Here is a 25,658-nt window from a genome sequence, read left to right as displayed (position 1 = left end):
CAAACTGAATGCAGAGAAATGCATCATCATTCCCTTCGGCACAAACAGTGTCCCTTCACACAATCAAATCAACAACAATATCCTGAATACCCGTGAAGTGGTAAGGGATCTGGAATCACAGGTTGACTGTGACTTTAACTTCGAGCACCACATGTCTACCGTTGTAAGAAAAGCTTTCCACATAGCTCACTTGCTTAGTAAAGGCATCTCCTCGAGAGCAAAAGAAGTTATAACCTCCCTATACTTGGCACTTATCCTACCCATAATTGAGTATAACGCCCCATTCAGTATGTACCAGACTAAGCACCTGTAGCAATTAGAGAGACCTCAGGGGTTTCTGACTAAGATGATCAAAGGCCTCCAGCATGTGCCTTACATGGACCAATGAAAGTCCCTGTCACTATACTCCGTATTGTATAGACTTCTTAGGGGAGACTTATGCCTGGCCTACAGAGCAACCAAAGACTCAAACCTAATGAGCTTACTGCATATCCGCAAGTCAAATGGGTCTCGTGCTACCCATTCCAGAGACTTAAATATGACCTGCCCCTTAAATAGGACATGCTGGAGGGACAGATTTGTCTTCCAGTGATTGCCACTTCTTTGGAACATGCTACCAATTCTGTGAAACAGAGCACCTCTATGACACTGTTCAAGAGGAACCTAGATGAGTGGATGGAGCACTGTAATTTCTTACCGGGGATAGTGCCCACAACCCTCCTGGCCATGGGCAGTCATCACTAAATGCAGTCTTTGGTATTGACTAGTACTACTGCAGTATTGCATTGGGTTGAAACAGCTAGGCTTAAAATGACCTCCAAGTCAATAGCCTAGTAATCTCCTCTGAACCTATTAAGAAGTGGACCACTTGTGTGCACTGTTATAAATAAGGGTTCAAAAGCCCAAAATCAGGTCATCTCCTTTGGAGCGGAGGGTCCGGGAGGGCCCGGGATTGTCTGTTTCAAGAGCCTCAGCTCCAAGCATATTTTCCTTGACCTTGTCTGGTCCTTCTGCCTTCGAAGTGGTGGAGAAAGTTTTTCCTCTCATCTGAGAGTAGCTTCAACTCTTACACCATCTGATCCATCCATTGCTCCCCCTACAGATCCTGTGCCTGAGTGTGCTCATCCTACTCCTCTGGGACAGCCAGCCCGAATGAGCTTCCATCCAGCTCCCAAATGTGAGCTACCCGCCTCTTCCAATACCTCACCAGAATATCCCACTGAGGAGATTCCTCAGAAGAGGAAGTGTAAGAGGAGGCACTTAGATTCCCCACAGGAATCTCTTACAGAAGTCACCAATTCTGATGAAGGGGAAGGGTCCCCCAGATCTCCATCCAAGGACATCTCTTTCGGAGACATTCTAGAAATCCTTCACCAGAAAGGTGGTCGGTCTTCCCAAACCCCTTCCTAGGAGGAGTTGATGGTTTTAGAGGCTTTCAGGTCTGGACCTTCTTCATCTTGGGTAACCCCTCCTGCAGATGAGCTTCAAGATCTTGTCTCCCACAGGGTAAGGAAAGAACCGGACTCCATGGAACCATTTCCAAAACACCCTGATAAAATTTTGACCACCACCACTGACGGTACTGAACTAAAGGGGATCCTGTATGGTTGTTGTGGCAGCTACCAAAAAGGAGCTGGCTGAACAGAGCTCCTCTGTCCACCCCCGTAACAGAGAGTGTAGGGCATTGGACATGTTTGGGAAGTGAATGTATGCATCAGGGACATTTGTCCTGTGTTCGCTGAACTACCTGACACATTTCACCAGATTACAGAGGGACTTCATGAAAGAACTCTAATTCTTCCCCAGGGTCCATGTCCGCAGAGAAATAGAAGTCTTTTTTTTTTTTTTTTTTTCATGACTGGCCACCCTACAATCCATTACAAATGCATCATGAGATTAATCTTGCATACAGCTGAAGGTACCTCAAGGGCGGCCGGTTCAGGCATAGCCATAAGGAGACACGCCTGGATGCAATTGTGCAATTTGCGGAACCTTTCAAGGCATCATTCATCGGTGTTGCTTTTGATGGATCTTAATTGTTTGGGCCCACTGTGAAAGAGACTCTTTCCAGCAGTGAACAGGATGGAAAGACCTTTTCTGCTGTTAGAATCCACTTTTCTACCCCGCAGAGATCTTTCTCTAGGAATCAACATGGTGGGAAGATGTGGTTCCAGAAGTCTCACGCTCATTTTCAGGAATCACATGGAGATTGTTCCCCCAGAGTCAGGGGGTTAATAGCTACAAAGGTAGACATCACCCACGTGGCAGGGGGGGGGGGGGCAGAATCAAGGATCGCGAGATTCCTTCTCATACAGGTCCTTTCAGTGCTCCTGGAAGGTTTCCCGGCTGTCCCTCTCTGGAGGCAGTCGGGGGTTGCTTATCCTTGTACCAAGGCACGTGGATAGCCATCACAGAAGATTCTTGGGTGCATAGGATCATATCCAGAAGATATTTCATTACCTTTTCCCAACCCCCATAAAGATAAGAGGATGTCTCCCCAGTGTTCCACCCAATCAGTGAGCTCACAGCGGTAGAAATTCAAAAGCTGCTAAACAAAAGAGCCATCCAAGAGGTCCCTTAGACCAAAGACTATCCAGAATTTTCTCAAGGTTCTTTTTAGTGCCAAAGAAAACAGGAGGCTTGAGACCTATATTGGATCTCAGTTATCTAAATCAGTTTGCAAAGAATTCCAAATTCCTAAGGGTCATGGTACAGTCCATTCTGCCTTTCCTGCGGAGGAATAATTGGATGTGCTCATTCGATCTTTAAGATGTCTGTTGTCACATTAGAATGAGCAGGCGCTCTCAAAGGTATCTTTGCTTCCAGTTGGGAGCCGGTCATTATCATTTCATAGCCCTGCCCTTTGGTCTCACCACAGCCCCCAGGGTGTTCACCAAATGCATAGCAGTGGTAGCAACTCACCTTAGACTACTCATATTAAGAGTATTTCTTACTTAGATGACTGTCTCCTCACTTCACTGACCAGGCATCTGCTCGTAAAAGCCAGAGACTATTTGCTCCAGTTATTTCACTCAATGAGAGTCGCTGTCAGTATGTGGTCAGCCTTGCTGTGACCTGTTTGCTTCTCTCCTCAACAACAAATGCAGCAGGTTCTTTGCCTTATCCCACCTCAGGTGCAGTCACCAAGAGATGCTGTAGTCTATGTTTTGCCCTCCAATCTCCTTTATTCTCATCCTCCCAACCTCTTATCTCCAAGTTTCTTCAGAAAACACTTTGGTTGAAGAGCACAGTAATCCTCATTGCTACTTTTTGACCTAGACAGTTATGGTTTCCTTTCCTTTGGTCTCACCTAGTTCACCCTCCTTGGATGCTGGACCCCAGTCTAGACCTCCTGTCTCAACTATCAAGGTAGATTCACCCAAATATTGCAAGCCACGGGTTGACCACATGGTTTCTCCAATTCCAGTGATGGCTAGGCATTCCAGGCTTTCCTCCCTGGTTCAAAAAATACTAATCTCATAAACCTTCAGCTAGAAAGGTTTACAAAAGTAATTGGAAACTGTTTTCCTTTTGGTCTCAACATTGAAAACTGGATCCTTTTACTACTGCATTTCCTTCTATTCTTGATTTCCTTGCCTCTGTTTTCCAAGAGGGGTCACATTTTTCCACTATTAAAGTAAAGTTAGCAGCCATCTCCAACTATCACATCGGAGGCGGTGCTTCTTCTTTAGCATCAATCTAAATTATGTAAGGCCTTCCTAAAGGGTTCCTTTTTACTAAGAACTCCTGTAAATGACCCTACTTCATCTTGGGACCTCACTATTGTTTTCCAGTCTTTAGTACACTCTCCTTTTGAAGCATCAACTAAAGTAGATCTCAAGTTTCTTTCCTGGAAGACTGTCTTTCTGGTGGCTATAACTTTTGCAAGACAAGTATCTGAACACCAAGCTGTATCTTCCAAACCACCATATTTGCTTTTCCACAAAGACAGAGTTACTTTACGCATAAACACTTCATTTTACCAAAAGTTGCATCTGAGAGCAACCTTAATCAAGTGATTAATTTGCCAGTGTTTTTCCCCAGTTTCGAAAACAATGGAGAGTACAGCCTTTATCTATTGGATGTACATAGCTTCAGTTTTACCTTCACAGAACCAAAGAATTTAGGAAAACTGATCAGTTATTTGTTTCCTTTGCTAAAAACAGAAGGGAAACCCAGTTTCAAAAGTTACTCTGGCTAAATAGATAACATTATATTTCCAAAGTTTATTACATGAAAGGCATAATTTTACCAATGCATCTAAAGCCCCATTCCACCAGGTCACTGTCTACCTCTGCTGCTTTTTGGGCTTGGGCTTCCATTGATGATATTTGTGCAGCTGCTACACAGTCTAATGCCCATACTTTTATTGCTCATTACAAATTGGACATCATCTCCAGAAACAGAGCTGTCTTTGGTTCCACGGTTCTCAGGGACATCCTTCCATAAGGCCCACCCAAGATTACCATAGCTGGGGACTCTCCCATACATTGAAGAACGAATGAAAATGTCAGCATCAGATAAAGAAGTTATGTACTCACCATAACATTTCATCTGTGTTGTCCATTTTCATTCTTCCCTCCCCCTTCTCCCTGTCCATGTCTTTGTGATTAACCAAATGGAATTATTGATAGAACTATAGTTCTTGTTTGAGCTCCTGATCCTTTAGCTATTACCTTTCTGTCATAGCTTTGTTAAGGCATTTCTGATGGTATTGCACATAATAGCACCAAACTCGATCTGATGTATTGCAGTAGTCATGGGCATTATGGGTAAGGAAGGAGCTCAAGAGTAGGATCCTAGACTCTATAAGAACATGGCCGAGTGTGATCCAAGGGTTGGATCCGAACCCATACATTGAGGAAGAATGAAAATGAGCAACACAGCTGGAATGTTTTGGTGAGTACATAAATTCTTTATGTTCTGGAATACTATATTCCTGGTGGCCATTACATCACCTAGGAGAATTTCAGAGTTGCAGGCTTTGTCTTATAAACTTCCTTATCTGATCTTTTATAAGGATGAAGCATCTCTTTGAACTAATTCTAATTTTCTTTCTAAAGTACCCCCAGATGCTGCCCTTAATCAAGCCATTAATTTGCCAGTCTTCTTTTGAAAGTTTTATGACAAAGGACAATACAAATTGCATATCTGGATTTTCACTGTCAATTGAGATTCTACTAGCATCTTACCAAAGCTTTTAGGAAAACCAATCCTCTTTTTATTTCCTTCTCATTAGCCAAATTGGAGATAGGTACCTGGACAATGTGATCTTTGATACACTATCTGATTGTGTTACTTTTGCGTACAAAATGAAATGGCAGTTCCTTCCTCACCAACCTAAAGCCCATTCAGTTGGAGTGGTTGCAGCTCCTATACTTTTGTATGCCAGATTACCTTTAGATGACATTTGTGTTGTGGCTACTTGGTCTACAGTTCACACCTTTGTCTTCCATTTGAAGCTGGACCTGCAGTCTAGATCCCATGTGTCCTTTGTAGTGAATATCCTTTAAAATTTCTTTCCATGAGACTGCTGAAGTTCTTGTAGCTGGAGAATCTGTCTCATCCAGCATGTTGTATGGAAAAGACAACATTGGATACAAAAGTTTTGTCTTCCGTCTGGCTCAATCTTTTCCCCTCTGTTTCTCTCTTACTTAAATTGCCAGGTTTATGGTTTTCAGCTGACCGCATTGGACCTGTCTGGACTATTGTCCCACATGTACCCTAGTACTGTGTCATAATTATTCACAGTTTTTCTCCTAATTCCTATTATTGGATTTTAGGGACACACATCTGTCCTGCAGGTGGGCAACTATATCTGTGGTACTGTAGGACAGAATGCAATTATGGGTAGGGGGACGAGTCTGAGCCCTGGATCCAAAAATCTAAAAAGGTACAGATGTTGGATTAGTCGGATCTGATAACCCATCCTTTGAGCTGGACAGAAGACAACACAGATCTAGCATTATGGTAAGTATATAACCTTTGTTATATTATCATAGGATCATAGGAACTTCCTAGGTTATTGGCCCTGAGGCCCTTAAAAACCTAGCCAAGAATTTAGCCCATGTTCCAACAAGTCAGCACTCGATGTCCCTGTCCAGAAGGGACACCGGTGGAATACCAGTGGTGTATTTTCTGTTCTCCATCCAGTAATCGAGGTTGCATTTAAAAAGGGTTAATGAGGTACTCTGCATGACATGGAGAGGGAGTCAATTCTATAGAAGGGGGAGTCTGGGACATGCATCTGTCCTGCCAACAAGTTCTATTGATGTCACAGACCAGGTTGAGGTCACGCGTGAGGGTTACTCAAGTGCTTGCCTTTTGGATATGCAGCAGTCCCATCAAGGCAGGGTCTGAGATTATTTTGTATGCCAGACAGAGGTCACATCTGAGGAGTCTGTATGAGACTGAGTAGAGGAACAGGGCTTTTAGTCTATATGTGTAGGGTAGATGTTTGAGGCCCTGATTCTCCTGATAAGGAACCTCTGTGGTCTCTCCAGCTGCTGCATGTGCTTTGTGAGGTACATGTTGAAAGGGGCATTGTACTCCGTAATGGGTCTCGTAAGGGAAGAATATAGAGATGTTATGACTTCCCTGTCTCTGGATGAGATACCCTTGAGGTGTGCCATGTAGAAAGCTTTCCGTACAATGGAGGCAATATGGTGGTCAAAAGTCAGTTTGCTATCGACCTGGGTGCCCAAGTCCTTCATGACTGATTGCATGCTTACGACCTTGTTATTAATGTGATAATTTGTGGGGACATCACTCTCCTCAAATGGGATGATGATGCATTTTTTGGCATTCAGTTTGAGGCCATGTTTCTGGCACCAGTCATTTGTTTGAGTGAGACCGTCTTGGAGGATGTCCACATCACTAGGGGAATTGATGACAGCGCCCAGCTTGCCATCATCTGCAAACTTGGTCAGCCACAGCCCACTGGTTTTGAGCTGCACCTTAGAAAAAGTATATCCCAAACAACAGAGGCTCCAAGACTGATCCCTGGGGTACAACACTCGTTATGGGTCTGCTGCTTGAGGTGGCTTCCCCTATTTTGACTAAGTGGGTTCTATCAGTGAGCCAGTTTGCTACCCATTTGGTAACATATGGATTGATGCCTAGTTGAGAGAGTTTATCTATTATACCTGAGTGAGGAGTAGTATCAAAGGCTTTGACCAAGTCAAGGTAGGCGGCAGGCACCTTCTTACCCTTGTCCATGGCTTTGGTGACTGTCTCATAGAAGTCAAACAAATTTAACAGGCATGACCTACCCTTGACGAAACCAAACTGTGTGGGATCAAGTGTTTGGAGGTTGCCAGTGTCCTTGTTAATGAGGTCCATGATAATCCTTTACATGGCCTTGCAGATCAGGCTAGTTAGGCTGATGGTTATGTAATTTCCTGGATTGGTGGATGCTCCACTTTCGTACAAAGGGATGACAGTGGCTATCCTCTACTTGACTAGGATGAAGTCAGTACTTAGCCTTTGGTTAAACACGGTGCCTAATGGTGCTGCAAGCTCCTGCCTGAGTTCAAGTAGGATGCAGCCTGGGATGTTATTGGGTCCCATGGAAGCCATATTTTTTGCCTTTGAGAGGGCAATGAAGATTTGGCTCCCTAAAGATAAGGGGAGGAGGAGGGCAGGTGCTGGGGATGTCCTGATTTACTGATGGGGAGGACAGAGGGGTGAAGTTTTCACTAAACCTCTCTGCCAGCAGGTTGGGTGTATCTACGGCATTTGTGTATGTGATGTCCTTCATCACCAGTTCTGAGCAGATCTGAGTGCTTCCTTTGAGATTGCAGACATATGTGAAGAACGTCTTATGATTGTCTTTAGTAGATGTGGCCAGTTTGGAGTCGGTTTGCTTTGGAGGATTTCACTAGTGCTCTTATTTGCCTGTTCAGGCTAAGGAGAGATTGCTTCCAGTTAGGCACGTGCTCTTTCTTGGTCCTGGACAGCAGTTTTTTTCCTTTTATTATAGAGTTTATTTATTGCATATGTCCACCAGACAGGTTTGCTCTTCCTTGAGGAGGATGATTTTGTCCTGTCTGGTAATCCTGATTCCATGCAGCTATATAAATGCTTGTATACTACTTTGGTGTAGGTTTGGACGTATGTGCCAGTTCCTATGGAGGGGGAGAGAGAGGCTGTGAAACTGTGTTTATACCTTCCCTCAGGAGGTTGTAATCAGCTTTGCAGAAGCTTTTTTGTTTGATCCTAGATAGGGCGGGGTCGGGGGGGTGGTGCCTTCGAAAGTGACCACTTTGTGGGCGAATCTTACCAGGGATGATGACACTGATGGGATGCTGCAGTGGTTACTCATGTTGGTTAATACCAAGTCCAAGATATTATCACCTCTTGTGGGGGTGTCGACCAGCTGGTCCAAGGCATTTGCACTGACGAAATCAAGGAATCTTTGGGCATTTCTGTTTTGGCATGAGTAGTTATTTCAATCTATAGTTGAATAGTTAAAGTCACACAGGATCAGGGTAAAGGGTTGAATCTTGATAGACTCTAAGAGGTCCAGATAGGTGGAGTGGGCATCTTTAGTCAAAGCTGGGGGGCCTGGAGCTAGCTATGATTTGAATAGGGGTCTTGTCAATGGTTAACTGCACCTGAAGTGTCTCCTGTGCGCCATACTGTTTGACCAGCCTGGAGGCGTGTATATCTTTAATATATATTGCAACTCCACCTCCTTTTGCTTTGCTGCCAATGGTTTGGTGTCTGAATGTATATGACGAGTAACCAGGCATGGCTGGGTTGCTCTCCGCAGCTTTGAACCAGGTTTCTGTGACTGCACAAATGTTAGCATCTTTCGTGGTTAGGAATGCTTACATTGAGTGCAGTTTCATGTTTAGACTCGTAGCATTTAGCAGCATGACCTTTAATTTGCATTTTGATGACATTTTCATGTTGGTAGTTTTGATCTCATGACACTGCCTAAAAAAAACACTTTGGGGGAGGCAGGAACCTTTGCCAGAAGCCTAAGGGAGACAGATGCAGGCCATCTCAGGCAAAGCATCGTGGTCTGTCGATCCTGTCTTCCCAGGCTATCAGGTACTGGATCCCCTTGGAATGACACCAGAAACTAAGCCAATTGTACTGAGCCATCATTCTGGGTGACGGTAGAATGCTACTTAAGGATAGGAACATACCTGCCTGGGACACACATTCTGCGAGCTCGATCATGTCTCTCTTCATATAGTCCAGGGAGGTATGTCTCAATTCATTTCACACCAACATGAACTATGACAGAGTCATAACAGTACCTGTTGTTGAGAGACTTGAGTGCATGGGTGATATGGCACCTGGCAAACAACTAATCCTGACTTTCTCCTTATCCAGCTTGGTGAGGGGCACATCTGTGTCTCTTACAGTGGAGCTTTCTGTGACTAATGTGTTGGGTTTATATTTAGGCCTTAGTGGCTGTGAGACACAGGTGTGTGGACTATGTGGTGTGATGGGCAGTGGAGTTTGTGCGTGTTTTTGCTCAGAGGTCTCTCTTGTTTCGGTATGTTTTTGTTGAGGACCTCCAGATATGTGCATGTGTGTTGTGTAGGTGTGGTGTTTGTGTAGACAAGCTTCTCAGTGCCAGATATACTGGCGTGTGAGGGAAAGACCATAGACTCTCGGTTCTTAATGTAATTGCATCTCTCTCAAATTGTTTTAATAGGTGGTATTAGTAGAGGGTTGTCTGTGTACATGAGGCAGTTGCTACACAATCTCAGGATGCCCATATCAACCAGACTGGCAGGTGAAACCGTAGGGAATTGTTCATCCATATTTGTCAGAATCTGAGGGAGAGAGGCCATAGAGAACTAAGGGGGAAAGGGTAGGAGGACAAGAGGAGTACTATTAAGTGATCATACAAGTGCTACTAAGGGAGAATTTGTAGCTGGAATACCTAGCAATGGGTTAAAACAGTGCAGCTGTGGTGAGTGATGTACAAACAAGCCCAAATCAACTCAAACGCAGGGTTTAAATACCACAAAAAATAAGAAGATTCTAGTATCACAGAAATGTAGCCTCTTTGCCTGGAAATGTGCTAAAGATGAGGGACTGCACTGCTGGGATACAGCTGTATCTAAGGTAAAAATTGTCAGAATTATCTGTCCGACTCTGGCTCACAATGGCAGTCCATGGTGCTGGGTGATGAACAAGCAAGCAGAAACCCACTCAAGGGTTGGGGATTAAATACCAGAAGGTTAAAATGTAAAACAACTTTAAAAAAGCTCAAAAGGTGCTTGTTCCATGCCCTAGACCAGCCAACCTTGACCAGCAGGAGCCAATCAGCACAATCCTCGCACTAGAGTACAGAAGGGCCCTTTCTAATCCAAGATGGCCTCAGCAATATGCTTAGAACAAACAGCCACTACAGAGAAACAGGGAAAATCAGAACACACAGACAGATGCTTAACAAATGGAGAAAATTTCCAGTTAATACCTTTCAAACAGAGAAAATGGCTAAAAAAGCTTTACAAACAGTGAAAACAGTAACTAAAATGATTTAACAGGCCCAGTAAGGCAGACAGTTGCAGTACAACAGTGTGGTTTGTTTATAGTGATAAAATACAGTAAAAAAAGTTGGCTGCAGACAATAAAAAGTGCAATAAGTTGTAAGAATAAGCAATAAATAGAAAAATAAGCAAGAAAACAGGCAACTTTTTTTTTTAGGAAGCTCAGAAGCCTCTAGTCATCTGAAATCTCAGCACAGAGTTGTGGCTGTGCTCCTCCTCCATTCAGCTCAGTATGAACAAGCCTTAGAAGCATCTCTCATATCTTAGGGAAATATAAAATCATATCCTGGTAAGAATACTTTTTATTTATTTATTTTACATTTGTTTACTGGAAAATTTTTTTATATACATTGAAATTATACAGTGATAATTTACAAGATGAGGTAACAAAGTTTGACAAGTACACTATTAAAAATAATGTTAATAGTAATTTTTAGAGTTGGGTATAAAAAAATGTACACTTGTAGTCTTTTTACAGTCAGCATTTGAAGTAGAATACGTTTGAGTATTTTTGAGTATAGGGGAAGGGAAGCTGTTTATGTGGTTAGTAGGAATTGATTATAGGTGGGGGTGTTAGTAGTTTTTGAAAGATGAGTGAGACATAAATAGAGCAATACTGTGGTTAGTTTGGTGTATTGTTATAAAAACACTGGGTCTAGGGATAGTATTATATATCTTGTAAGGCTAACGTGGGGTATTACATGTGCAAAGCCATGAGTTAGGCGATTTTTTTTTTTAAATGAGTGATTGTTGTGGATCTGATAGAGTTTGGAAAAGCGTTCCAAACTTTTGCTGCATGACTGGAGTAAAGTGTTTCAAATGCAGTATTTGTAGCCCTGGTTAATTTTAGCAAGGACTTGGTGGAGCAATAGTGTACGGTTGTCAGAATAAGGTACTATCATGTTCTAGATAGATGGTTTTTCAGGTTGGTGAAGTATTTTATATGCCATTGTCAATTGATTATAGGACATTCTCTGAGGTAATTCTAATCAGCAGAGTTCTTTTAGAGCTAGTCAACGGTGTGGTCTGTGCAGTGAGTCTGTCATACTTCAAGTTTTTCGAGGTCTGATTTCTTCAGGTTAATGTGTAGTGGAGATGCATAGATGAGTGTTGATAGGAGGTGGGTTCTGGCAATAGCTACCCTGGTACTATTGGTTAGGATTTTTTCGTTTCAGTAGAGGGTGCCCAATTTTTTATGAGCATTCTTGACTGTTTGTGATATGTGTTGGCCGAATCTCTTTTTGTTGTCAGTTACTACTCCTAATAGTTTTGTTTGGGATTCTGGTGCTGTGGTGGGGTGGAAGATCATAAGCTTGCTTATGCTGTGATTAAGAATGAGCTGAGAGTTTGAGAGCCATGATTCAGTTGCAGTAAAGGATTTTTGTGTAATGTTTTAGAGCTGTTGCAGGGTAGGGGCAGCGCATACGAGTGTAGAGTCGTCCGCATATTGGATCATAGATGTTAGAGATGTGGCCGAGCTAAGATTGTTGGTAAATATACTGAAAAGCAGTGGGTTGAGTATGGATCCTTGTTGGACTCCTTATGTGACTGGAAGTAGAGGAGAGAGGTCTTGTGATCATTTCACAGCGTGTTGGCACCCTGTTGGGTAGGTTTGGAACCAGGTGATAGCAGAGGGGCTAAGATTTTGATTATTAACAACCATAAGTAGCTTGGTATGGGATACTGTGTCGAAGGCTTTGAACATATCAAGGAAGACTAATGAGACTATTTTACATCCATTTCTGTGTTGATTAGTGGTGTTGGAAAAACTCAGGAGGGCAGTTGTGCTATGGTTGGATTTAAATCCATGTTGAGAATTGACTAGAAGCTTACTATTTGTGAGATATTGGAGAAGTTGTGAATGGATGCATCTTTCTAGGATTTTAGATAGTGGAGATAGGATGGCAATGGGTCTATAATTTGAGAGTTCAGTTGACTTGCCACCTTTGTGAAGGGGGATTATGTGTGATATTTTCCAGATCTGTGGGACGTATTGTTCTGAGATGGCGTGAGTAATAAGTATTGAGGCAGGATATGCGATTGCTTGAGCTGGTATTTTGAGAAAATCAGCTGGCGGGTTATCAGCTACTATTGTTGTTGGTTTTAGTTTACTAAGTAGTTTTTGGATGGGATTTGTGGGAATGGGTTGGAAGTAGAAAGTGTTCTCATTATTGTTTGTTGTAATAGGTGTAGCTGATTGATTAGAACAATTATTTTTGATGAGTGCTAGGGTACTCTCAGTGAAATAGTTGTTAAACTGTTCAGCAGTGGTGGCTAGGTTGTTCAGTGTGGAAGGAGTTGGGGTTGAAGCTTGTCCTGGATTGAGCATCTTTTTAACTGCTCCTTGATATGTCAACACTCAGTTTGGGAACATGGTTAGAAAGGGTTCTTTAAATGGATAGAGACTAATTTCCCATTTCTTCCCATGTCTATCTGGGGAAATATGATCCAGGAGGAAAACGTCATCCCTTAGGATTGATTTTTACACAAAAATAACTTATGAGCTGCAGCTGTATTAAAGTGCAGCCAACCAATAGCACAGGTCAAAGGACTAAAGCGCAAGACCCTGCAAGAAAAAGACATACATTATCTTGGGAACTGGATTCAGGAGGAGAGAAAGCAGACCCAGGGTCAAATATATTTTAGGTAAAATAGATAAGCTACACAAAAAATAATTATGGACCTTGAGAGAAACTTTGGGAAAAGACTTGAGAATACAGTCAGAGGAAGAATACTTGAGGAAAGCTGAAATTAAAGTATACCACTATCTCAAGGAAGTATCATTTCTTTGGTTGGCAAAGCTTACCGAGTTTTTCTACACACCAGAGAGACTATCCAACATGTTTCTTACAAGTGACCATATTTGCTGGAGGTGTAGAGTCAGAAGTAGGAATATGGCAACACACGTTTACACAAGGTAAGTCTGAATAAACTATAGAAAGATTGGAAAGACAGTTGACAAGTTTTGGGCAATCAAGATAAAGGTAGATAACAACTTGCTGCTTCCCATAGATGTCTGTAAAGATGGGCCAAAAAATGAGCTTCCTAAATGCAATACTCATATTTTATTTAAAAAAAGGTGTAACCAGAAAGTGGAAGAATATAGAATCTCCTATAATATCAGAGATAATAGCTTTAATGATTGATTTATATGTAGAAGAGGGAGTACAGTTAGAGATGAGCAGGGGGGGGGGAATAAATTACAAAAATGGCCTTTTGGATTGCTCATTTTGCTGAACAAGCCTTGAATTGGTGATCCATTCCACCCTTTAGGCATATGAATGTGAGGCAGCGAAACAGTGAAAAGAGTGATCCTGATGGTTTATCCCTTATTCCTTTTCTGTTTTTATTTCCCTGTGTGTAGAGCTCAAGACATACTAGAAGGAAAGATCGCAATCGGTACCAGCAGTCAGATTAGTCATTGACTTAGTTTTGGTGTTTTCTTATTTTGTCCCATTTCTTACATAGCTAGTTTGAGAAGTACTGAATTTTAATATCTGACCAAAGTGACAGTAGTAGTGTTAACTATTGATGTAGCTTCAAGTTGTTTCACTTTTTCTGGGCAGATGCAAGGATTATATTTTGAAAAGCTGAAATCTCTGTGACAATATTGATGAAGTTTTCAATAAAAGAAACTTCTGAAAAAAAAGAAGAGTTGTACAAACAGTAATGTAGAAATCACCTAAAATGGTATGAGTAGATTGCCCTCTTATGTATCCATGCTGGTTTAGATCCTGCTTGAGATATTTTTTGTGTTAAGATACAGTGTTGTGTCTTCAGCTATTTATCACTGAAGAAGCATTTGTCCTTTGTTCATTTGTGTTGTAGGTTTTACATTGCTGGCCCTCGATGTGCCCAGTACAGCATCATTGGACCTTCAGCCACAGCCCGTTCTGTCAATGTTGCAGCTCTTTGGTTGGGATGATATGGTTCACCCTGCTTTAGTATCAAGATTTCTCAGCCATCTTATTCAACACAGGTATGTTTCTACAGTTTACATTTAACAGTGTTTAATTTGCAGCTTTTTTAAATGCCTTTATTAAGTCACAGTTACAAAAGTGACACAGCTAAACACGCATTAGTAGAAAAGAAAACACTCTGTAGCAATATTTCTCATTGTTTAAAAAAAATAGGTATACAGCTTGAAAACAATCTTTCATTCCAGCATTACATAAATTGCTCAGTTCCTGCCATCCCTTAAACCTCATTCCTGCTCCTAAATGTTATTCTGAGTGTATTGTTCCCACAAATTCCTTTATTTCCATGTAATTCAGTCCTTGCCCTTTGCAAAGACCCTAATTTTAGTTCTTTACGATATTTAGTAATTCAGTTACAATTGCTTTAGGTTTTGATTTCCATTTTCTAGTCATTATGTAATGAGTTTTTAAAATCTGCCAACTCATTACACCCCCCCCCAAAAAATGTTCATAATTACAGCTACCTATCAAATAATCGAATGGACAAATTGTCAAATGTCATATGGTCAAACCCATGTCATCGACAATTCAGTCTGTCGAACCATTCTGACTGAGATCACATTACAGTAGGGATTGGATAATTTACCCTTTTCCCACTCTAGTGCAATCTCGGAGTTGGTATATATAATTAGCAGGGGGTCTGGGGGTGCATGGGGTGCTTGCCCCCTGGCAAAAGCAGTTTTTGTGGTGTATGTGGACTGAATTGTTAATTATATGAGTTTGACCCTATGACAGTTGACAATTTGTCCATTCGATTATTTGATAGGTATCCCTGAATTAACCTTCTCATTCCCATCACACCTCTAGCATTTTCTGTCTGCCACAGGAAAAAAAGATATTTATATCTGCTTAGGATATAAAACTACTTATGCAGACACTTAATGCTAAACCTTCTGGAACTTATTACATATAGATTTTGTTATATAATCGGGAGCCGCATAGATGCCCCTCCCCTCATTGTTCCTTTGTGAATTGCCTTTTCAGTCTCTCTTCCAATCTTCTCTAATCTCCCCTGATTGATTCTTATAGATTCATGTAAAATTGCGTGTGCACTGGTAATTGTCCTTTCTTTTACCTCTATTCTCCCATGTTTGATTCACGTAAAATTGCGTGTGCACTGGTAATTGTCCTTTCTTTTACCTGTAACCTCCTATGATTGATTCTTATAGATATCATGTAAAATTGTGTGCGCACTGGTAATTGTCCTTTCTTTTACCTGTAACCTCCTATGATTGATTCTTATAGATATCATGTAAAATTGTGTGCGCACTGGTAATTGTCCTTTCTTTTACCTGTAACCTCCTATGATTGATTCTTATAGATATCATGTAAGATTGCGTGTGCACTGGTAATTGTCCTTTCTTATAAATGCCATGTAAAATTGTGTGCGCACTGGTAATTGTCCTTTCTTTTACCTGTAACCTCCCATGATTGATTCTTATAGATATCATGTAAAATTGTGTGTGCATTGGTAATTGTCCTTTCTTTTACCTGTAACCTCCCATGATTGATTCTTATAGATATCATGTAAAATTGTGTGCGCACTGGTAATTGTCCTTTCTTTTACCTGTAACCTCCTATGATTGATTCTTATAGATATCATGTAAAATTGTGTGCGCACTGGTAATTGTCCTTTCTTTTACCTGTAACCTCCCATGATTGATTCTTATAGATATCATGTAAAATTGTGTGCACTGGTAATTGTCCTTTCTTTTACCTGTAACCTCCCATGATTGATTCTTATAGATATCATGTAAAATTGTGTGTGCACTGGTAATTGTCCTTTCTTTTACCTGTAACCTCCCATGATTGATTCTTATAGATATCATGTAAAATTGTGTGCACATTGGTAATTGTCCTTTCTTTTACCTGTAACCTCCCATGATTGATTCTTATAGATATCATGTAAAATTGTGTGTGCATTGGTAATTGTCCTTTCTTTTACCTGTAACCTCCCATGATTGATTCTTATAGATATCATGTAAAATTGTGTGCGCACTGGTAATTGTCCTTTCTTTTACTTGTAACCTCCCGTGATTGATTCTTATAGATATCATGTAAAATTGTGTGCGCATTGGTAATTGTCCTTTCTTTTACCTGTAACCTCCCATGATTGATTCTTATAGATATCATGTAAGATTGCGTGTGCATTGGTAATTGTCCTTTCTTTTACCTGTAACCTCCCATGATTGATTCTTATAGATATCATGTAAAATTGTTTGCGCACTGGTAATTGTCCTTTCTTTTACCTGTAACCTCCCATGATTGATTCTTATAGATATCATGTAAAATTGTTTGCGCACTGGTAATTGTCCTTTCTTTTACCTGTAACCTCCCATGATTGATTCTTATAGATATCATGTAAAATTGTGTGCGCACTGGTAATTGTCCTTTCTTTTACCTGTAACCTCCCATGATTGATTCTTATAGATATCATGTAAAATTGTGTGCGCACTGGTAATTGTCCTTTCTTTTACCTGTAACCTCCCGTGATTGATTCTTATAGATATCATGTAAAATTGTGCGCACTGGTAATTGTCCTTTCTTTTACCTGTAACCTCCCATGATTGATTCTTATAGATATCATGTAAAATTGTGTGTGCACTGGTAATTGTCCTTTCTTTTACCTGTAACCTCCCATGATTGATTCTTATAGATATCATGTAAAATTGTGTGCGCACTGGTAATTGTCCTTTCTTTTACCTGTAACCTCCCATGATTGATTCTTATAGATATCATGTAAAATTGTGTGTGCATTGGTAATTGTCCTTTCTTTTACCTGTAACCTCCCATGATTGATTCTTATAGATATCATGTAAAATTGCGTGTGCACTGGTAATTGTCCTTTCTTTTACCTGTAACCTCCCATGATTGATTCTTATAGATATCATGTAAAATTGTGTGTGCACTGGTAATTGTCCTTTCTTTTACCTGTAACCTCCCATGATTGATTCTTATAGATATCATGTAAAATTGTGTACGCACTGGTAATTGTCCTTTCTTTTACCTGTAACCTCCCATGATTGATTCTTATAGATATCATGTAAAATTGTGTGTGCATTGGTAATTGTCCTTTCTTTTACCTGTAACCTCCCATGATTGATTCTTATAGATATCATGTAAAATTGTGTGCGCACTGGTAGTTGTCCTTTCTTTTACCTGTAACCTCCCATGATTGATTCTTATAGATATCATGTAAAATTGTGTGCACTGGTAATTGTCCTTTCTTTTACCTGTAACCTCCCGTGATTGATTCTTATAGATATCATGTAAAATTGTGTGCGCATTGGTAATTGTCCTTTCTTTTACCTGTAACCTCCCATGATTGATTCTTATAGATATCATGTAAAATTGTGCGCACTGGTAATTGTCCTTTCTTTTACCTGTAACCTCCCATGATTGATTCTTATAGATATCATGTAAAATTGTGTGCGCACTGGTAATTGTCCTTTCTTTTACCTGTAACCTCCCATGATTGATTCTTATAGATATCATGTAAAATTGTGTGCGCACTGGTAATTGTCCTTTCTTTTACCTGTAACCTCCCATGATTGATTCTTATAGATATCATGTAAGATTGCGTGTGCACTGGTAATTGTCCTTTCTTATAAATGCCATGTAAAATTGTGTGCGCACTGGTAATTGTCCTTTCTTTTACCTGTAACCTCCCATGATTGATTCTTATAGATATCATGTAAAATTGTGTGCGCATTGGTAATTGTCCTTTCTTTTACCTGTAACCTCCCATGATTAATTCTTATAGATAGCATGTAAAATTGTGTGCGCACTGGTAATTGTCCTTTCTTTTACCTGTAACCTCCCATGATTGATTCTTATAGATATCATGTAAAATTGTGTGCGCACTGGTAATTGTCCTTTCTTTTACCTGTAACCTCCCGTGATTGATTCTTATAGATATCATGTAAAATTGTGTGCGCATTGGTAATTGTCCTTTCTTTTACCTGTAACCTCCCATGATTGATTCTTATAGATATCATGTAAGATTGCGTGTGCACTGGTAATTGTCCTTTCTTATAAATGCCATGTAAAATTGTGTGCGCACTGGTAATTGTCCTTTCTTTTACCTGTAACCTCCTATGATTGATTCTTATAGATATCATGTAAAATTGTGTGTGCACTGGTAATTGTCCTTTCTTTTACCTGTAACCTCCCATGATTGATTCTTATAGATATCATGTAAAATTGTGTGCGCATTGGTAATTGTCCTTTCTTTTACCTGTAACCTCCCATGATTGATTCTTATAGATATCATGTAAAATTGTGTACGCACTGGTAATTGTCCTTTCTTTTACCTGTAACCTCCCATGATTGATTCTTATAGATATCATGTAAAATTGTGTGTGCATTGGTAATTGTCCTTTCTTTTACCTGTAACCTCCCATGATTGATTCTTATAGATATCATGTAAAATTGTGTGCGCACTGGTAATTGTCCTTTCTTTTACCTGTAACCTCCCATGATTGATTCTTATAGATATCATGTAAAATTGTGTGCGCATTGGTAATTGTCCTTTCTTTTACCTGTAACCTCCCATGATTGATTCTTATAGATATCATGTAAAATTGTGTACGCACTGGTAATTGTCCTTTCCTTTTACCTGTAACCTCCCATGATTGATTCTTATAGATATCATGTAAGATTGCGTGTGCACTGGTAATTGTCCTTTCTTATAAATGCCATGTAAAATTGTGTGCGCACTGGTAATTGTCCTTTCTTTTACCTGTAACCTCCCATGATTGCTTCTTATAGATATCATGTAAAATTGTGTGTGCACTGGTAATTGTCCTTTCTTTTACCTGTAACCTCCCATGATTGATTCTTATAGATATCATGTAAAATTGTGTGCGCACTGGTAATTGTCCTTTCTTTTACCTGTAACCTCCCATGATTGATTCTTATAGATATCATGTAAAATTGTGTGCGCATTGGTAATTGTTCTTTCTTTTACCTGTAACCTCCCATGATTGATTCTTATAGATATCATGTAAAATTGTGTACGCACTGGTAATTGTCCTTTCTTTTACCTGTAACCTCCCATGATTGATTCTTATAGATATCATGTAAAATTGTGTGTGCATTGGTAATTGTCCTTTCTTTTACCTGTAACCTCCCATGATTGATTCTTATAGATATCATGTAAAATTGTGTGTGTATTGGTAATTGTCCTTTCTTTTACCTGTAACCTCCCATGATTGATTCTTATAGATATCATGTAAAATTGTGTGCGCACTGGTAATTGTCCTTTCTTTTACCTGTAACCTCCCGTGATTGATTCTTATAGATATCATGTAAAATTGTGTGCGCATTGGTAATTGTCCTTTCTTTTACCTGTAACCTCCCATGATTGATTCTTATAGATATCATGTAAAATTGTGTGCGCACTGGTAATTGTCCTTTCTTTTACCTGTAACCTCCCGTGATTGATTCTTATAGATATCATGTAAAATTGTGTGCGCACTGGTAATTGTCCTTTCTTTTACCTGTAACCTCCTATGATTGATTCTTATAGATATCATGTAAAATTGTGTGCGCACTGGTAATTGTCCTTTCTTTTACCTGTAACCTCCCATGATTGATTCTTATAGATATCATGTAAAATTGTGTGTGCACTGGTAATTGTCCTTTCTTTTACCTGTAACCTCCCATGATTGATTCTTAAAGATATCATGTAAAATTGTGTGTGCACCGGTAATTGTCCTTTCTTTTACCTGTAACCTCCCATGATTGATTCTTATAGATATCATGTAAAATTGTGTACGCACTGGTAATTGTCCTTTCTTTTACCTGTAACCTCCCATGATTGATTCTTATAGATATCATGTAAAATTGTGTGCGCATTGGTAATTGTCCTTTCTTTTACCTGTAACCTCCCATGATTGATTCTTATAGATATCATGTAAAATTGCGTGTGCACTGGTAATTGTCCTTTCTTTTACCTGTAACCTCCCATGATTGATTCTTATAGATATCATGTAAAATTGTGTGTGCATTGGTAATTGTCCTTTCTTTTACCTGTAACCTCCCATGATTGATTCTTATAGATATCATGTAAAATTGTGTGTGCATTGGTAATTGTCCTTTCTTTTACCTGTAACCTCCCATGATTGATTCTTATAGATATCATGTAAAATTGCATGCGCACTGGTAATTGTCCTTTCTTTTACCTGTAACCTCCCATGATTGATTCTTAAAGATATCATGTAAAATTGCGTGTGCACTGGTAATTGTCCTTTCTTTTACCTGTAACCTCCCATGATTGATTCTTATAGATATCATGTAAAATTGTGTGCGCACTGGTAATTGTCCTTTCTTTTACCTGTAACCTCCCATGATTGATTCTTAAAGATATCATGTAAAATTGCGTGTGCACTGGTAATTGTCCTTTCTTTTACCTGTAACCTCCCATGATTGATTCTTGTAGATATCATGTAAAATTGTGCGCGCACTGGTACTTGTCCTTTCTTTTACCTGTAACCTCCCATGATTAATTCTTATAGATAGCATGTAAAATTGTGTGCGCACTGGTAATTGTCCTTTCTTTTACCTGTAACCTCCCATGATTGATTCTTAAAGATATCATGTAAAATTGCGTGTGCACTGGTAATTGTCCTTTCTTTTACCTGTAACCTCCCATGATTGATTCTTATAGATATCATGTAAAATTGTGTGCGCACTGGTACTTGTCCTTTCTTTTACCTGTAACCTCCCATGATTAATTCTTATAGATAGCATGTAAAATTGTGTGTGCACTGGTAATTGTCCTTTCTTTTACCTGTAACCTCCCATGATTGATTCTTATAGATATCATGTAAAATTGTGTGCGCATTGGTAATTGTCCTTTCTTTTACCTGTAACCTCCCATGATTGATTCTTATAGATATCATGTAAAATTGTGTGCGCACTGGTAATTGTCCCTTCTTTTACCTCTGACCTCCCCTTATTGATTTTTATAGATGTCATGTAAAATTGCATGTACATTGGTAATTGTCCTTTTACCTCTGACCTCCCCAATTGACTCTCATTGATATCTTGTAAAATTGCGTGTGCACTGGTAATTGTCCTTTCTTATAGATATTATGTAATATTGTGTGTGCATTGGTAATTGTTCTTTCTTTTACTTCTAACCTCCCCTGATTTATTTTTTTACAGATGTCCTGTAAAATTGTGCGCACTGGTAATTGTCCTTCTTTTACAGCCGCTTCTGTTCCAGACTCAACTAAAAACTCTGCCAGTGCTGGTCTTCCACTTTGCATTCCTGCATCTGTTTCTCTTTGCTGTTCTATGAGATTATTCCCTGTTAGGGAAGGCGGACTCTAACCTGCAGTCCAGATTGTCCTCATCCTACTCTGATTTTTCCCTCTCTTGTTATTTGCCCCCCAGCACCCTCATTCCTTTGACCATTTTCTCCAGTAAATTCCTGTCTTGTCTATTTTCTGTACACCTGCCTGTAATCATCCCTTTTGGCATAATCTTCTTTCTCTTCAGGGACCTGCTTCCAAAATGCTACTCTGTCCTTACCCCCCCCCCCCCATTTCATTGGCAGCCCTTTCCACTTTGATTTATAATCTTCTGCTTGTGTTATGTATATCATCCTTAAGTGAGTATCTTTGAAGTATCCCTTCCAATCAGGTAATCCTAAACCACTTTGTTCTGTGAGTAGAATCAGTGTATCCCACATAACTCTTGGCCTCTTTCCCTCCCAAATAAATGCCTTCAACGTTTTATTAATAATCATCCACAACTTCTCATCTGGTTGCTAAAAATATGCCTGGCTTGTATATAAAACTAAAGGCACTTAAAGTGTTTTCACTGCTTATTGTTCATATCCATAATAAAGAGCTTCTAGTTTCTCATTATTTCTATTATATTTTGTTTAGTCTCTTCCTACATATTGGCTCCCATAAAATAATATTTATTATCTATACACCTAGATACTTCATCTTATGTCCCCATAAATATTGGTACTGCTGGGACTACTGCATGTGGGGGTATATAATTTAACACTATAGCCTTCATTTTATTTTCATTCATTTTATATCATGAAAAGACCTGAAACTGTCTCAAGATGCCCCACCACATTGAAATGTCCTTTTCTGTATTTCTGAAGTACAAAATAATATCATCTGCAAATAAAGCTAACTTTTCTTACGTACCATACCATTTGTATCTTTGAATTTGTAAGTCCCTTGTATTTTTGTAAATGGAGCAATATATATATATGGTTTCTCTACATCAAGGCCCACCAACAACACTGGTATTTTCTTAAATTCTGCTTCCCCTATGGATCATCATTGTTCTGTTACTGTTCCCAAATGTTTGCTTCCCTTTCCCAAAATGACGTTGATCCATTTTTGTGGCTAGTTCATGGGTGCATTTTCATTGGAAAGTAGTTCAACCCCACACATCATTTCTGAAAGTAGCAGAACAAAACATTTATGATATTATGAATAATGTCTGGGATGGGTTTAGCACTGAAGGCATTTCTTAGAAATGAGAGCTGTTTTTACATTCTGTGATGTCAGAATATTTCTAGCAAGCATTGTCCTGCACTTAATTTAAGTATTAGGCACTGTGAGTTTCTCATTTGACATTGCTAAGTGAATAGTTGCTTTTCTTTCTGCAGAGACTTTTATCTCCATATGTAATCAGTGGTGACGCCACCAATATAATATGAGGAATGTTGAGAAAAGTTTAATAAGACAGATAAAAAGGACATCTAACACTGAAGGACACTCCTTGATGGTTCCCATGGTTGGAATTCAAAATGTTTTATAAATTTCCATGCTTGGGGATGGTTATGTGACCATGAGAGTACATGCCATGATGCAGCATGTGCCTGTCCACGTGCCAGTCAGTTCCCTTTTTGCGGTGTACACAGTTGGGCTTGTGATCATTTTAGTCATGTATGATGTATGTTCCTATGTTTGCGTGCTCTTTTCTTCTGAATTCTTTGTAACATTTGAAACGTGTTCAAATCCTGCACCTGATAGTGGAAGGAAGATCGTTGCAGACTGGCAGGAAGGTTGCTGTCATTACCCAAGGGAAAGGCCAGAGTTCCTCACTGGGGACTTAGTTCAGTTCTAGCCCGTTGAAGTATGCCCATGTGCTGCATGGCCTTATGGTTTTCACAGGGATGGAAATCATTCCTTGTTAATAGGAATATGTGCTTGTACTGATATATCACAGTAGCAAAGCAGAGCCTTGGAGAGGCATGCCCCTGACTTCCACCCTAGAATGAACACATTCTGGGGTGCTTGGCCCACCTATCCACTATCATTCACTTTGGACCTGGGACCATTAAGCTTGATGTCAGAGACACAGACCCTTTAACTCAACCAGTAAAGGATCAAGGTACTTGAGGCTGAGGTTTCTTCTCCTAGAACACTCCTGAAACAAGTAGAGTTGGTCATTCCTGACTCAACAGGAGCTTGTAAGTAATTCCATGGCAGGGTTCAAGACCGAGGTATGAAATTTCAAATGTTTGTTTGATTTTTAGTAAGACCTTGACTCATGGGACTGTAATCTCTCCCTTAGGGGCTTTGATCTGATGACATCAATAAGTACAGCATAGGCCTTTCTCCTTTGTTTGACACATCTGGCATTCACATAGTCTCGCACAAATTCTTGTCTGCCTGGCATGCATCTGGTACACACTTGTGTGAACTTCTGCAGATCCATGTTTGAACTGTTAGAGTATGCAGTGCCTCCCCCTTTGACAGGGATTATAGCACTGAGGCACTCATTTTGAGATGGACAAAGACATTGAATCCTCCTGATTCTCATGCACTTCACAGGCCTCTAGGTTCATTATAGCTCATGAAATTTAGCATGTTGTGAACTCCATTTCCCTCCTTTGGGTACCTTCACACATAAACGGCCTTTGGCAACCCTGGTCATCAACAGGATTTTTTCTGCTGATTACTGTATTTCTTGTGTTTCATCAAAGCCTGTCAATTTTGAAAAGGATGAGATTGTGGAACAGGGAGGGTAAGAGTGCTCACCCCCATCAATGTTGTGCAGTATCAAGACATCGTATATTTACTAATGTGAAGGGTGCAGCGGGCTTACACCCTGCAACAATGCTATTTATCTAGTCCTTAGTCACAGCGGATCATGTGCAATGTTGATTATTCATCTATACTTTTTTTTTTTTTTTTTTTTTTTTTTTACAAAAGTATATGTAGTGTTCAATGATGCACCCCTGAAATCATTTTTCTTTTTTGCTGTCTTTGAGGACAGGTTCAGGTGTCATATTCTGTACTCAGAATGTAAATAAATAATTATTTTAATGTAGAGTAAAGAACTTTTAAGAGGAAGTAGATTCAGTGAAGGATCAGTTTCTCCTTTTTGGTCCCACTTCTTCCCAGAAAATTATAGCACTTATCATATGAATCAGGCTCAGCCCTCTTTGGCATCCATTTTCACTGTACTGGTTTGGAAACCTTAAGCATTACTGTGTTAGCCTTTCTGTTGGCCCATTTACCATTCTGGTCCTTATTGGTGGGGCTGTTTTCCCTGGGTGAGAGAGCTGTGGCCTCTTCCTCTCAAGTGCTTAGCAGGCATTTTTTTCCACTGCCTAGAGCTGTTGGAAGAGGACTAGACTCTGTGGCTAAGGTTGGGGGGCAGTAAAAACCTTCCAATTTTACGAACATGAACAGAATGGTATTTTCATCTGTTTCTTGGCTTTAATGTCTAGGTAAGCTGTGATGACCCATACTTCCCCTTTCTTGCAAGGAGTATGGGTGGTGGTTTGTTTTTGTAACATTTTTGCAGCTTAGTATCTGGTCACTAATGTGATGTTTTTGGGTTTTCTGCGGGGGGGGGCATCATTCACTGCAAAGTTGCTCTTTGTGGGTCCTGTAGTGTCCAGAAACGTACTCGGTACTGACCACTAAGGCTAAAGCCTGATTGGAGTAGAATCCCCATACACTATTACTATGTGGTGAATAGCTTCTCTCAACACTACCTAGGGACTCCTTTGTGTGGTCTTTCTCCTTAGGGTGGCCTCTCTTTAGTTACAGTCCCATAGATTCACTGCAGTTTTGCTGGATGCCCTTCTTGGATGCTGCTAGGTTAGTTGCCATTTTTGGTGGAGGGCTATGTGCTCCCCTTACTGGCTACCCCGGCCATTTGAAAGTACCCA

The 25,658-nt window shown here is 40.0% G+C and overlaps 1 protein-coding gene across 1 annotated transcript in view; it reads left to right on the top strand.

Annotated features, from left to right (window-relative positions):
• Positions 1 to 25,658, top strand: part of MMS22L (MMS22 like, DNA repair protein) — a gene marked incomplete in the record, with an annotated part of 1,809,169 nt that overhangs the window by 1,353,989 nt on the left and 429,522 nt on the right. Inside the window, 1 exon segment of the mRNA XM_044065731.1 lies at positions 14,346 to 14,496. Coding sequence (XP_043921666.1) covers positions 14,346 to 14,496 — 151 coding nt within the window.

The sequence above is a fragment of the Protopterus annectens genome, chromosome 1.part0, assembly GCF_019279795.1.
Source record: "Protopterus annectens isolate FY-2018-M chromosome 1.part0, PAN1.0, whole genome shotgun sequence".
NCBI lineage: Eukaryota > Metazoa > Chordata > Ceratodontiformes > Protopteridae > Protopterus > Protopterus annectens.
Note: the sequence above shows the minus strand (reverse complement) of the source record. Positions and strands in the feature narration are given on the sequence as shown.